The 13,507-nt window shown below is 59.1% G+C and overlaps 3 protein-coding genes across 3 annotated transcripts; 2 read left to right on the top strand and 1 right to left on the bottom strand.

Annotated features, from left to right (window-relative positions):
- The first annotated feature begins 1,173 nt into the window (after positions 1–1,173).
- On the top strand, positions 1,174–4,006 carry GGTG_08095 (hypothetical protein). Its single transcript, XM_009225932.1, has 2 exons — positions 1,174–1,925; positions 2,076–4,006. Exons 1-2 carry the CDS (start codon positions 1,340–1,342, stop codon positions 3,725–3,727), a joined length of 2,238 nt encoding a protein of 745 aa, XP_009224196.1. The 5' UTR covers positions 1,174–1,339; the 3' UTR covers positions 3,728–4,006.
- Positions 4,007–4,049: 43 nt separating this feature from the next.
- Positions 4,050–8,528, bottom strand: GGTG_08094 (hypothetical protein). Its single transcript, XM_009225931.1, has 2 exons — positions 5,263–8,528; positions 4,050–5,199 (listed from the first exon to the last, which is right to left on the bottom strand). The coding sequence occupies exons 1-2, from the start codon at positions 8,197–8,199 to the stop codon at positions 4,327–4,329; spliced, it is 3,810 nt and encodes a 1,269-aa protein (XP_009224195.1). The 5' UTR covers positions 8,200–8,528; the 3' UTR covers positions 4,050–4,326.
- Positions 8,529–8,765: 237 nt separating this feature from the next.
- On the top strand, positions 8,766–11,878 carry GGTG_08093 (hypothetical protein). The gene is made up of 2 exons (XM_009225930.1): positions 8,766–9,058; positions 9,119–11,878. Exons 1-2 carry the CDS (start codon positions 8,879–8,881, stop codon positions 11,750–11,752), a joined length of 2,814 nt encoding a protein of 937 aa, XP_009224194.1. The 5' UTR covers positions 8,766–8,878; the 3' UTR covers positions 11,753–11,878.
- Positions 11,879–13,507: the final 1,629 nt, after the last annotated feature.

Here is a 13,507-nt window from a genome sequence, read left to right as displayed (position 1 = left end):
GTCGCTGCAACATGCAAAATACACAGCCGCGCAGAGCTGTACAGTACCTACATTTGTGGGAGTTGGTGATGCCGTCACAGCCATATCTCGATCAAAGCCGACAACGAGGTGGCTGGTGGCCGACTAAACGAACGCTGTGGCTCACCACGCCTCGTCATCAGCCCACCCACCATCTTAGTCTGACACAAGACAGCCCCGATGTCACGTTGCGAGGCGAGACTTCCCCGGCCATCATCGGGGGATTTAAAATGGTTCTGTCTGTATTGGGCCACCGCACAGACGCTGTCTAATGTCGTCTTTTCCTATTCCATCGTAATGGTGGAAAAGTTAGCTTGCACATTGCGACGTTAGAGTTACCTCAAAGGCTACCCCAAGCTTGCTCTTCTGTTCGTGCGCGTCAGTACGCCGAGGGCCCGAGATGCCAGGCTCTGATGTTTCGACCCAGCTTGGGCAAACAAAATACGACGCTCAAGCAAGCAAACCACCATGGATGCGACGAAATACGACCGCCGACGCCCTCCAAGGTGCTAGCCGCCATGGGGGCCTGGGGGCTAGGCGAAACGGCATTCCGATGACAGCGTGCGTATCAAGTTGATGCTCACGATGCGTGCCTAGAGGTAGTAGGTCCGTTATGCGGCGAGCTGCATGCCTGATTCCACGCATCACATCCCGTCACACACTCATGGTTAGCCCTCTGTCTCTGCCATCGTGTTGCCTGCCGTGCCGCCCGGCCCATCACAAACAATCAATTGCAGCCCAGACAGTCGTCGGCCCAGAATCCCCGCATCACGATTGGCCCAAGGGGAAGTTTCGGGTGACGCGTTCTGCTTCCGCCGCCCCAGGCTAGTCTGCTTTGTGGCTGGCGAATATCCCGCGCCTGACGTCAGCAGGCGCCTTTCTCGTCCAATCGACACTTGATATGGATGAGTGCCTTTGTGGTTTCTCTGTTCGATAGCAGCGAGTGAATATTCAATGTCTTGGCGCTCGCCTTCTCGAATCTGCCACAGGAGACATCAAACACGCTAAGCCAATGTAACAGCAATCGCCAAGGCCAGCCATCCCACCTGCCTCTATTTTGGGCGGCGTAGCATAACCACCAGGGTCTGAAGCCTTCTCCAAAAATTTGCGGGCCTTTCCCGTCCCACTCTCCGCATTCTGCAGCGGCCTTGGGCCTGGCTCGACTCGAACCTGACTCGACTCGCTTGCTCCCTCGCAGATCTGCAACCTCGCCCATCCGTTCCCGTCCCTTGTTTTTTTTTTCGCCTTCCTGGTCCCAAATTCTCCACGCCAGCCTGATCGGCTCAAGGCTTGCTCGCCCGTCAGGCACGCACAGCAGCGCATGTACCCAGGTACCCGCTTTGAGAAAGCCATGCCCCCCAACCACAGTCCGTCGCCCTCACCGCCGCCCAGTGGTGCTCGGCGCCAGCTGGCCGAGAGTAATAATAGACGACCGTCGCCGTCGCGCGCCCGGAGCCGAAGCCGCGGGCCTCCGGCGAGGCAATCCTCGCTCTCTCCCTCCAGGTCTAGAGCTAGTTCCAGGTCCAGCTTCAGGTCCCGTGACCGCTCTCGATCTAGGGACCGTGACCGATCACGTTCCAGGGACCGTGGCACCAGCGGGAGGTCGCGGAGCAGGCTCGACGACGATCGGAGGAGGAGGCGGGCCGGCTCCCGCGACTCGCGTGCCTCGTCGTTTTCCTCGCGCTCTAGGTCGCGCTCTAGGTCGCGCTCCACGAGGCGCTTCTCCGGCGACGACTCGGCCGCCGATCGCAAGCCCCGCAAGGCGAAGGAGACGGCCAAGGAGAAGGAGGAGAGGAAGAAGAGCGAGCTCAAAGCCTCGGCCGGCTTCCTGGGCGCCGTTGCCGTCGCCACCTTTGCAGCCCACAAGCTCTGGCCCAAAGGTTACCTGTACGGCAGCAAAGAGGAATGTCAGTGATCCTACCCAAAATCCCGATCGGGTCCGATCCGACCCGCTGGACCGGGCTCGGGCCTCTTTTTTGACTTTTGAGGAAATTACACATGGCACCTTCATCGGGCCATCGGCCGTTCGCATGCTAACCTGCGTTGCGTTACCGTAGGGGAGACTCGACCTGTCCCGAAGAAAGTTAGGGAGGAAATCACGGAAAAGCGCGTCGAGATTCGTCAAGAGGTCGATAGACTTCGTGGCCACCGCCCCGCTGGCAATGGCGAGCTATCGCCCAACTCCATGTCGTCCACGGCTGCTACTTTTGGAAGTATAAGGGCTGGTGGTCAGGACATCGACCCCTTGAGGCGTCGCCCCGAGTTGCTACAGCGACCTGCCGGGAACAACGGACTGTCGCCAACTTCTATATCTTCCAATGCCGCCACTGTGGGGAGCAGCCAGATCGGCGGGCAGGAATTTGACTCCCTAAGACGCCACCCCGACTTCACTCAGCGTGACGACAACCGAGTTTACTATGAGTCTACTGAGACTAGGCGATACCCCGCCTCGGGTTACCGCCCTGACAGAGGCGGGCCGCTGCCACCACTGAGGGATCCATCCGACCGCGGCCCTACCTTTGAGGAACGCGAAGGCCGCCTGCTCGTCGCGCCGCCGCCAAGGCGCGACAAGGTCTTTTATTCAACGTCACCTGGGAGGGATCGCCACGATGATGCCCGCTACGCCGTCCCTATCGGATCCGAGCCTCGCCGGGCCCCATCCAACCGCCTGGTCCAGAAGACCAGTGAGGAGGTCCAGTTTGTGCAACAGTCGTCCCCCGCCCGAGCGACAGTGGAAAGGACCACTAGCAGCAGCAAGGTGCTGCTCGATGATGATCCCTACGCCCCGCGGGACATGGACCGGCCGTCCCGATATCTCGACGACGCTGGTAGGAAATACGTGGATGACAGGGACTATCGCGGCGGCGGGGCCGTCCGCGAGACCCGCCGGTACGAAGAGTATAACTCGGGCGAGCCATGTCGGGATCGGGACCGGGTCATGGACGACAAAGGCCAGCATGGCGATGTAGTCCGCGAGACGCGGCGGTACGAAGAGTTCACCTCGGGCGAGCCACGTCGAGACCGGGACTGGGACCGAGCCCTAGAAGACAAAGACCATCGCGGTGAGGTGGTCCGCGAGACGCGGCGATACGAAGAGCACACATCTAGCGGGGAGCCGCGTCGGGATAGGGAGCGAGACCGGGCCCTTGACGATAAAGATTACCGTGGCGACGTGGTCCGCGAGAGGCGACGATATAAAGAACATAGCTCCGGCGACGAGACGCGACGCTATGAAGAGTACAGCTCTGGCGGCGAGCCGCGCCACGCAGACGAAAAGGGCCACCGCGGCGCGGCGGTCCGCGAGGTCCGACGGTACGAGGAGCACACCTCGGGCGAGCCGCGCCGCGAGCAGGTGCGCCGCGAGAGCACTAGGGAGCTGCAGCACCGGTCGTCATCGCCGCGCAACCGCGTGCACTGGGAGCGCGAGGTGGAGCGGGAGGACGACAGGGGGAGCGGCGTCGAGAGGCACCGCGAGAGGCGCTCGCACCAGGAGCAGCGGCCCGCCGCTCCTGCCGAGTACGTCTCCCGGGAGCTGGTCGTCCGTAGCCGCCATAGCCCGGACCCCCCGAGGCGCGAGGCGGGCGAGGGGGCAAGGGGAGGAGGAGGAGGGTACAGGGACAAGGAGCGCGAGGCGTTGGCGTACCAGCGGGCCGGCAGGAACGCGTATCTGGGCAACGCCGACACGGTCTCCCCCGGGGCCGATCAGTGATGGGCAGGCAGAGGTGCAAGCTTTTTTGGATATGGCTGACCAACCCCATCTTCATGCATGTATTCGTGGCACACTGGATGCAGTGGGTGATACCATTTTGCTTTTTTTTTTTTTTGCCAGACTTGAAGTCAACTTGCCTACGCAATCCCATGCGCTTGTTTATTCCTGGCTTGAGCTGCTGCTGCGAACGGATACCACTTGGGCGATTTTTTTTTTATAGATTTAGAGCCTCTGGTTATTTCAAGGCCATTACATTGACGTGACCCCCCTCCACCCTGGCATAATGCTCCCTCTCGCCCTCTCGCCCATGCTCCAACGCATTTGCTCGTTACGGATTGCCATTGTGTTTGTCTAATACCATATCTCTAGAAAAGTCTACCTGGGGAGTTTCGGCACCCGCTGACTCGGTTTCATGTCCTCGTTGTAGCCTCTAGTACAAAAGTACAAAAAAAAAAATCACAGTCCCACGATGCCAAGACGGGTAAACGTCTATCAAGCAGGTACCCGTTGTGGCGATTTCCGACGGGGTGGGTTCACCAACAGCCCAAGCAAAACCCCTCGTGGGCTTTCCCAATTATAGCATCATCCATCCCACCCCGTCACGCAGCCAGCTCGTCGTCCGATTCCCTCGCCGGCTCCACGTCGCTGCTCTCGTTCACTACCGTGCCCAGCGGCCTCCTCCTGCCCGCCCTCCTCTTGCCGCCACCGCCCGCCCTTCCGGGGCAGGGAAGCGGCCTGCACTCCTCCTCTTCATCCTCCGACGAGCCTCGATCCATCGCTGGGCAGTCGCTGGCGCTGCCCGGACCCTGGCTGAGCGTGGCAGCCTCGGCGACGCACCCCCTTGGCGCGGTGGAGCTGACGAGGAAGGGGTTCAGGTCGGCCTTGAACCATCGCTCGGCGCGCGTGGTGCTGCGCTGGCCGCCCTCCATGGCTGAGTAGGCAGCCCGGGTCGTGCGCATCCTCTTCTTGGGACCACCGACCCCGCCCTGGCTCATGAGGCTGCCGAGCCTGAGGCGCTGCTGCTGGAGGTGGTTGTCGTATGCCACGATGCCGCGCACAAAGGGCGCGACATCGAGTGCTATGACCTTCATGGTGCGGTCCCATACCGACGGGTCGAGGTACGACACGGGCCCTGCGCCGGCCTCGTCTGCTGCTGCAATTGGGTCAAACGCCATGGCGAAGTCAAGCCTATTGACTGCCGGGGCCGATGGCGGTGTTTGCGTGATTTGCTTGTGCAGCAGGGCCGTCGCTTGGTCTTGGTGGAGAGGAGCAAGGTACTGGGCACAGTCGAGGTTGCGCTCGTCGCATCCACGCCATAGCAGGTGTCGAGAGAAACTCTTGAGGGTGATCGATAGGGAGGTGCTTATAGAGTCGAAGGAGGTGGTGGGAGTTGCCTCGAGAAATGTGAGCCCAAGCACGAGGTCGTCCTTGGCCTTGGTCGGGTCAGCAGGGAGTGTGGCATCAATTTGAAGCTGGCGCATGTCAGTACGGCGTGATGAGACAAATGATCTGGGAGTTGACGGGCCAAGACCTACCTCATGTGACCAAACCGGTGCCATGGCGGCGTTCAGGTCGGCGAGACTCATGGCATCTGCAAAGTTGTCGTATGCGTCCAGGGCCTCGAGTCTCCTGGCGGACGTGTCCGCTATGGTCTTGACCTCCTTGGCCCACGACTCCAATTCCGGGCAGTCCTGCCAGTTGCCGAGATCGAAGCCGCAGTTGTCCCAAGACTGCTGCAACAGGCCAGCCTCTTGGAGCAAGGGAGCCGAGCCTCGGTCGCTTGCGGGCTCTCGCCCAAGCCATCCCATCCCCTCCTCGTATGTCCCCTCACTGATCACACGGATAACATCCCCGTTCTCGTCGAGGTCGATTCCCCTGGGCCACCGCAAGTAAAACCACTCGAAACCACCCCTTCGGTCGCCCACTCCCAACTGGCACCAGTAGTTGAGCTCTGTGATTGAAGCCCGCAGGTCTCTGCCTCTTGATTCGTATAGAGACTCGGTAGCTCGCCGTGTGAGCGCGTGGCCCTCGTGAGCAGCCATAATCAGCAATCGATCGACAGCCAAGTCAGCTGGAGGAGCACTGAAGCGAAAGATGCCGTGCAGACTGAGAGTTTGTAGTGGAACCAGAGCCTCGTCGTTGCAAGTCATGATGAAAGGGCGTTTAGACTGTGCCATCAAACCAATAACAGTCGACCAAAACTGCTTGTCCTCCTCGTACAGAATATCGACTTCTTCGAGAAGAATCAACGACTGTTTCTGGCTCCTGGGCGCAGCTTTTCTCGTCTCAGAAGGTTCGGCGGGAGAAGCGGTTTGGACTTCGGGCTGCGGCTTCATGGGCTTCGCCTTTGCTACAGCTTTCGGCTTGAAGAACGAGTTCATGGTTGATTGTTTCCCGGACTGGACCTCGGCGGCCACTTGCTCTTCGGTTGGCAGGCTGCTGTCTTTCCCGTCCCTGACACCAGCTGAGGCTCCGGAATGCTGTTGCTGGACCTGATGATTTCTAGTCATGTCACCGATCTTCTCGACGATGTCCTTGCCACTGCGGCGGCTGCTAGGGCTGATCTCAAACACCTCGAAGCCGAGCTCCTTAGCCAGGGCATACACAGCAGCACTCTTGCCGCAGCCGTGGGGGCCGCTGATGACAACCGCGTTTCTCAAGCGCGGGGCGTCCTTTGCACTCTTGTGCGAGCCATCCCCGCCCCGAACGACGGTCTTCTTCGTAGCCCAGTAGCGGTGCGTAAGAGACAGCTCGCCCTCTGACTCTGAAAGTTTTCCCATCTCGTCGGCTTCGTCGTCACTGGAAACAACGAATCCGTCGAGCTTGTTCCGCTTCCTTTTCTTTTTTGCGTCCTTCGACCCGTTCTTCCCTGACGGAGCAGAGCCGTCGGTAGCACCCGTGTCGACGGTTTGTACCTTAAGGGACACAAGCCAGTCCCTGAGAAGGCCCATCTCCCTTCCGGCCTGAAGCACCTCCGCGGCTGATGCAGGGGCAAACTTTTGGGCCCAGGCGAGCGACTCGCATTGCGATCGATCGTGGGCAGAAAGGCTGGTCTTGATCGAGTCGAAGAAGTGCGCCATGCTAGGGCTGCTGCCAAGTGTCCGTAGGTGCCCCCTAACCCTTTGCTGCAACTTCCGCCCGCTCTCACAATGCTTGTGAGGGAGCCGAAGCTCTATTGGTGGCGGGAGAAAGTCATCCGTGTTGATATTTCGGACCTCGTCAATTATGGCTGGGATGTTGAGTGAGGACGCTAGCTCGGACACGACTGATTCCTTTTCGCCGACGGCAGTCGCATTTCCTTTGGACTTTCTGAGAGGGAGTTCAAGATCTGCGATGCCAGGGCAAAGCGGCAAAATGTCATCACGGCCAACATGTGCCGTGCCCTTCCATGGCCACGCTGGGTGGCGGGCTCCTGGCACCTTGACTCCGCTGTGCTTGATTCCGAACGTGGGCTGACATGTGCTCGGAGCACGAGTGCCATCGAGAGTACCACCACGCGGCCTCTTCGGTGAGGATGGTGCGGGCGGTGTTGGCCTGCACTCCTTGCTTTCCGCCACCAACTCTGCCCTCTCGCTCTTACCCATAAAAAACGGATGGGGGGGTCTTGAGATTTTCGGTTCCCGGATTTGTACCGTCTTGGCTAGCTGAGCCGCACGGGCAGGAGCAGTATCACTCTTGTCCGGGGTTTCGGGCAAGCCTGCCTTGGTTGGAGAAGGGCTAGCGAGAATATCGTTGATCCTAGTTCCGATTCTGACGCGTTCGTCATCTTCCAGGCCTTCCCCGTACCTCGTGCGGGCAATCAAAGATCCCTGCTTTGCTCCTCGCCCCTTCGGCGTTTTCGCCCCTAGTCCCGGCTTGAGTGACGGAGCCTTGGGTTTCGGTGGTGATCCCAAGGTGCCTGACTTTGGGTTGAAAACGAGCATTTTCTTGGGTTTTGCGGGTTCTGACTGCGGGGGCTGAGTGACAGTGGCCTGGACAGAGGTCACTGAGGCGGGTTCCAGTGGCACCCTGGTAGGAGCAACGTTGCCCTGCTCCTCGCGCGGCTCGGTCGTTGCGGGTTCGTCGGCAGCTCCCGTGCACCCATTTTGGATAGCGCCCTCCGTGGTCTTTTGCTCCAAACATTCCTCTATTGGTGAAGGAGAGGACTTTTGGATCTTCCTTGGTCTCCCACGCTTCTTCTTTCCGTCGGTGGGTTGAGCCTCAGCCGCCTCCGATTTGCGTTTTCTTCGCTTCGGCGCACTCTGGTTCGGTGCTGAGGATTGGTCGTCGGAGGAGGAGGTCGAGGTCTGAGGGGTATATGAGATCGGCTCCGTTGCGGCCTGGGCAGCCCCCGCGGCGTCGGCGTCGCCCTCCAAGTTGTTGGCAGGGCGAGGGGCGGAGAAGAAGGGGTGAAGCTTCTTGTCGGGTGCCGCCTCCCCTGCTTCCATTATCGGAATAGGAGGTGCCACTTGCCGTTCGAGAAGAACAGCCATTCCTACGCAGATGGCCCAATCCAGCTGCTCCCCAGCGATTTAGGGTTGCCAGACAGGCCTGCGTGCTGGCCTACGTACTGGTCGTCGAGGTTCGGTCGAGGGGGGTGGCAGTGTATCGATATGAACAGGCCTGGAAGAACGAGTCGGGATAAAAGCGTCAACATATATAGGACCAGTATATGGTACTGAGTGCTGCAATTACAATAAGTTGGAGAGAAAACAAGCTGTTTAGGTGGGTGGGTGTGCGGTGTGAGAGTGGTTGCGGCGACGGCAGATCAGGCAGTTGCTCCTTGATTGAAGCGCGTTGAATCGCGTCTGCAGCTCGCACATCCCACCCACTGTAAATCGCGACTTTGATGGATGACGCCCCGGAATCTGGAGCGCGGACCCCTGCAAGGTCAAGGCCAGGGGGTCCAGCGCCAGATTATGTCAGCAAGAAGTTCGAAAGAGTGGGTTCGAGGTTCCCGCATTCTACCACTCAAATGAAGCCGATAAAAGATACGGCATCGGACCCCACTTGAATTGACCCTGCACTCTGGAGGATTTTTTTTTTTTGGCCGGCGCCTCGAGAACTCAGCGCAACGCCGGAAACCGTATCGCAAGCCGATTTCACCGGCGCAACTTTTCTTTTTTTGTTCAGTCAGTCGGATCGGCGCGCCGTAGCGAGGCGGGCGGTGCAATGGCGTCTCACTTCAGAATCCAGAAGCCATACGAGCTGACCTCGCTCCCCAAGACGCTAGACCAGACGGTCAACACCTATGCGGTTGGAGAAGTGTTCGGCCAGGCCCAAGGGTCCAAGAAACGAAAGCGCCCGGAGCTGGCTGTTGGCATCAACGGCGAGGCGCTGAACATATATGATGTTTGTCCCCTGCCGACACAAGCAATGCCGCCTGTAGTCTGTTGCTAACAGCAGCTTTAGGCCCCTTCGTCGAGACTGATCACCTCATATCCCGTCCCCCCGCAAGCTTCCTTCAGCTGCCCACCCCTGTCGCTGAGATATAAGACTTCCGACAAAAATATCACGAGATACACCTACGCTTCCACCTTGGAGCCAAGGCCCAAGCTCTCGCTGTACAAGGATGCCCTCGGGGCTGCCGGGGGCAGCGCTTCGACTAGTGTCTCCCATCCTCTTCCTCGATCGTGCCGTATCGTCCACCTTGCTTCGACATCCGCCGCAAAATCCGTCCCCTCTCATCCAGACCTCATTGCCGTCGCCAAGACAGGCGCCGTCTCCTGTTTTGATGGCGAATCGCTCGAGGAGAGGTGGTCGGCAACTCCTGCGGCGCTCAAGCAGGACACGGGGCTGACTGCCTCGGCAGAGTTGCGCATCGATCTTGCGCAATTAGCTTCCGTTGCCGACGTTGTGCGCGGCCTGTTTGGGGGGAAAGACGACTTAGTGAAGCTCTTTTTGCCAAACACTGCAGAAGATGTCGAGAATGCCGACCTCTTGGTTCTGCTCTCGACGGCATCAGTGGCCGACAAGGAGGTCCGCCATGTTCACGTCGCTGCGATTCCGCCACCAACCCACGGCAGCACGGGTGGCAGCCAGGGTGTCATACAGATTTTTGCCGCGCCCCTCCCTGCACGAGCATCGAGCTCCGAAGAGCCCCCCATCTACCGTTTCGACCTCGCGTCTGGCTCCGTCACTGAGCTTTGCGCCGAGACGGTTACGACTTATGACATCTCGTCCGCTGTCCCTCGAGCCGAGAGCGAGCTGCATATCCCAGGCGCACGCTCGTTCCTGCGAATTTCCAAGACCTCCATCCTCACTGCTACGGAAACGGACCTCGCCATATACAACCCGCTCTACCGCTCACTACAGGCTTCACTCCCCGTAGAGGCTGCGCCAAAACAGGCGGGCACGTACAAGCTCGTCGCATACTTTGCCCGCCTCGAGATGGTGGTAGCACTTTTCGGGGCTTCGCTGGTGGCGATCCAGTTGGAGGCGCCCAAGAGCAGATCGAAGAAGCGCCGAGCGGAGGGACTTCTCATCGACTCCATCGGACGTGGACTGGTGGCGCCGGTGAAGATCAGCAAGCCTTCTGAGAAGTTCGAAGCCACGGGCTTCTCAACATTCACCCCGCCCCCTCTCGAGAGTGTCTATGGACTAGGGTCCTGGATGGACGACGCCAAGCAAGCCGAAGATTCCATGGAGTCCGGCGAATACGATGATTTCGAAAAGTTCATGGCCTTTTCATTCGAGGTTCACTGCGTGGATGACGCGGAACATGGTGGCGCCGAGGGTGTGGCCATGGACATTGACGAGCCAAAGGCCAATGGCGTCGCATCTGGGCCGCGCCGTGTCACAGGACCAAATGGAGATTCCTACTGGGCCGTCAACGGGCGCGCACTCCCGATCTGGAGCTTTCCGGATCAACTCAAACAAGCCGACCGACGCATGGTTATGTACAGCATACAGCGAGCGTTCACCGTCGTCAATGACGGAGTCTCCAACCTGCTAGGTTGGCGGCTACGCTGCCGGCTTCCCTGGAGCGGTGTGCTTCAGTACCAGGCTCTGGCTGGTCACCTCACGATCCCCAACGTACAAGCGGCCCTCGAGTCGGAGCATCCTGACCTTGAAGGTTCAGAAAACGTGCTGGCGGAGCAGCTTCCCTTGATCCTGGCCGAGGTCGATCCAACACTCGGGCTGCTTCTCACTTGGCTGGCCGCCACTGGCCTTGGACCTGTTGATATTCTATCTTCTGTCAAGATCATCATGCGCAGCCTCGAGCTGATCCAAGACCCGCAGAAGATGACCAAGAACCTCCTCACAGATGCTCCTGCCAACGACGCCGAAAACAGCGCGCAGGAGGGTGGAGAAATCGGCATGGAGCTCGACCGCCTCGAGGAGCAGCTGAATCTCACCGAGCACTACCTCGTCGATGAGTCCAGCAACCGCGCGCGAGGGCTCAGCATAGCCTTCAACAAACTGGGAGGCTGCCCTCCCTCGGCAAACGTGCGGGCAATCCAGCAGATCTTCCGCCCGGAAGAGACGCTTTCCCTGATATATCTACTTCGGATGGAACTAAACAGGGCCGGCTGGACCAGCCGCTACCTGGACGGTACGCGGCTAGTCGAGAACGACGAGGTGGAAGCCGTTCCGGACAGCAGCATTCGCTCCATCGCGGACCTCCTGTGCCAGTGCATCGACTCAGTGGGGCCGGGCGGTTGGCTCATCAACGACATGCTCGCGCTGGTAGGCAGCGGGTCGGGCGACCACGTCGATGCGGCAGACTTCCTCGGCTCGATGAAGCTAGAGGTCAGCGTCGCTCTCGAGGGCGTCGAGGAGGCAGTGTACCTACGGGGTATCCTGACCGAAGTGGTCCGATATGGGGCGTCTCTGCCCAAGTCCGGCAGCAGCAAGGACCTTGCAGCGGTGCCGCCAACCAGCCTCTCCTCGGCCCTGCCCCTAGGATCCAAGACCAGCAAGCATCAAGTATCGAAGCGGAAGGTTGTCTCGGGCGGCGAGATAAAGGAGCGGACGGCGAGAGAGGTTGGTCTGTTGACCAGTAGGAAGGTGGCAGATTACTCGTTTGAGAGGATTGTGATTTAGCAAGGGACTGTTTATTTGAGGATATCACTGTTCGTCCATTTGTCTACCTCGAATCAGCCTGCAACCACAACGTAAAAATGCCAGATACCACACAAATTCCTAGGAAATGGAACTCTATATGCTTCGCTCCATCGCCCACTTACGGGCAAGACCAGCCAGCCAGCCAGGCCGCAGTTAGTTTCTACATGGCCGGAGGCTGAGGAGTCCTCTGAATATCCGAATTCCGTCCCGGTCTCTCCCTTTTTCGTTGTCCTCCGACCGCTCAAGGCCGTGTTGCCGCATTGGCGTCCGCCTTGTGACCGCCACTTACGCGCACTCGTTTGCCCGAGCTCAAAAATCACTCCCTTTCACTCATCACCCCGCACTGCCTGCATCAGCCTTGCCGGGCACGTATTAATTCTAGATGGATTGCGGCCCGCGCGCCAACGCAATATTCCCCTTCTTCCCAACCTGCTGCCTTGTCGCGTCACACGCAAGCAAGTCCCGGCAAGCATCCACGTCTGGGACCAACCACGAGGCGGCAAGGCGGGCACGGAAATGCTGCTCCGCTGATTGATTTGTGGTGAAACCGCACATCTCGGGCGATTGGCAATATTGTTGGCGACTCCTGCGGTTCGAGTGCATGGCACGAGACGCCGTCGGAGGCGAACCCCGCCCGAACAGGTAGGCATACCGTACCCTCAGCTGTCCGGGCTTTGTGAAGAGGGTTTGGGGATGGAGGGGTTGATGCAGCAAAGTGCACTTCTCTGCGGCACCCTCGCCACCGGCTCCCCATCCGGACAGAGGGTTTGTGCGTCGGATTGGGTGTAGAGGGCATCAATGTAATTGCTGGAAAGGTGGTCCAGTATCCTAGTAGCCTATCGAGAATGGTGGATGGCAGCCGGACTAGTGGGCAGTGGTGGCAGCCATTTTGGGCAGTCCGTAGACGGGTGGCCACATGGACCAATCACGTCGTTTGGTGCTGTAATACCTTTGGGGGCTGCCTTGGACGAGTAGAGGCTGGCTGCATGTCTCGCTTGATTTTCTCTTTTGGACACGCTCTCGCTCGGCGTTGGGCAGGGCAGATTGGGAGGGCAGGGAGGAGGGGGGTGGTACAGGTTGCAGAACGGACAACAGGAAGGGGAAGCAAATCACACTTTCCCCAATCGCCGCCTCGCTCGCCGTGATTGATGGGCGCCCAGGTGTCATGAGGCCGTATGTGCATGGCGGCTAGCGGGAGGGATCCAGATTGACGCGAGACATGGCGTGATGGCATTCGACTATTGAAGGTTACCGCCCGTAGGCCGGAGCTGTGTTGTGTTTATTTCGAGACAGGGTTGCGAGGGAAACCCGAGGCTTGCTCTTGGTGCCAAGCAGGGCTGCCGGGCAACATCCACCTACGTACCATAATCAGCTTGATAGTAGCGGGCTTTGTCCGTACTTTTTACTATTCATAAGCTTCCTTGGGAATATGTCGAAGCTTTGAGAAATCTCGGTAAGCTAATCGGAAATAAGGGTGCACCAGTCCACGACTTGCTGCCAGCCAGTACGAAGGAAATATATCATATAGGGGTTGGTGGGTGCAAGGCTACAAAAAGATAAAAAGGGAAAAAAAGCCCCCAGCAAAAGCTTGCCAGGCAACCTGTCGGGTGCCTGGTTACGAAACCTTGTAGGTTTGCGTCGATCCTCTGTCCTCTTTCCAGGTGCAGGTAATTTACTCCCTCCGGTGGGATACCTGGGCAGGTAATTTACACCCTCGGTGGGATACCTGCGACA

This window comes from Gaeumannomyces tritici (assembly GCF_000145635.1).
Source record: "Gaeumannomyces tritici R3-111a-1 unplaced genomic scaffold supercont2.4, whole genome shotgun sequence".
NCBI classification, from domain to species: Eukaryota; Fungi; Ascomycota; class Sordariomycetes; order Magnaporthales; family Magnaporthaceae; genus Gaeumannomyces; species Gaeumannomyces tritici.
Note: the sequence above shows the minus strand (reverse complement) of the source record. Positions and strands in the feature narration are given on the sequence as shown.

Coding starts and splice junctions, on each gene's coding strand:
- GGTG_08093 (XM_009225930.1), top strand. CDS start 8,879: ATGGCGTCTCACTTCAGAATCCAGAAGCCATACGAGCTGACCTCGCTC. Junction 9,059..9,118: donor AGGCGCTGAACATATATGAT/GTTTGTCCCCTG, acceptor CAGCAGCTTTAG/GCCCCTTCGTCGAGACTGAT.
- GGTG_08094 (XM_009225931.1), bottom strand. CDS start 8,199: ATGGCTGTTCTTCTCGAACGGCAAGTGGCACCTCCTATTCCGATAATG. Junction 5,200..5,262: donor CACCGGTTTGGTCACATGAG/GTAGGTCTTGGC, acceptor GACATGCGCCAG/CTTCAAATTGATGCCACACT.
- GGTG_08095 (XM_009225932.1), top strand. CDS start 1,340: ATGTACCCAGGTACCCGCTTTGAGAAAGCCATGCCCCCCAACCACAGT. Junction 1,926..2,075: donor GTACGGCAGCAAAGAGGAAT/GTCAGTGATCCT, acceptor GCGTTACCGTAG/GGGAGACTCGACCTGTCCCG.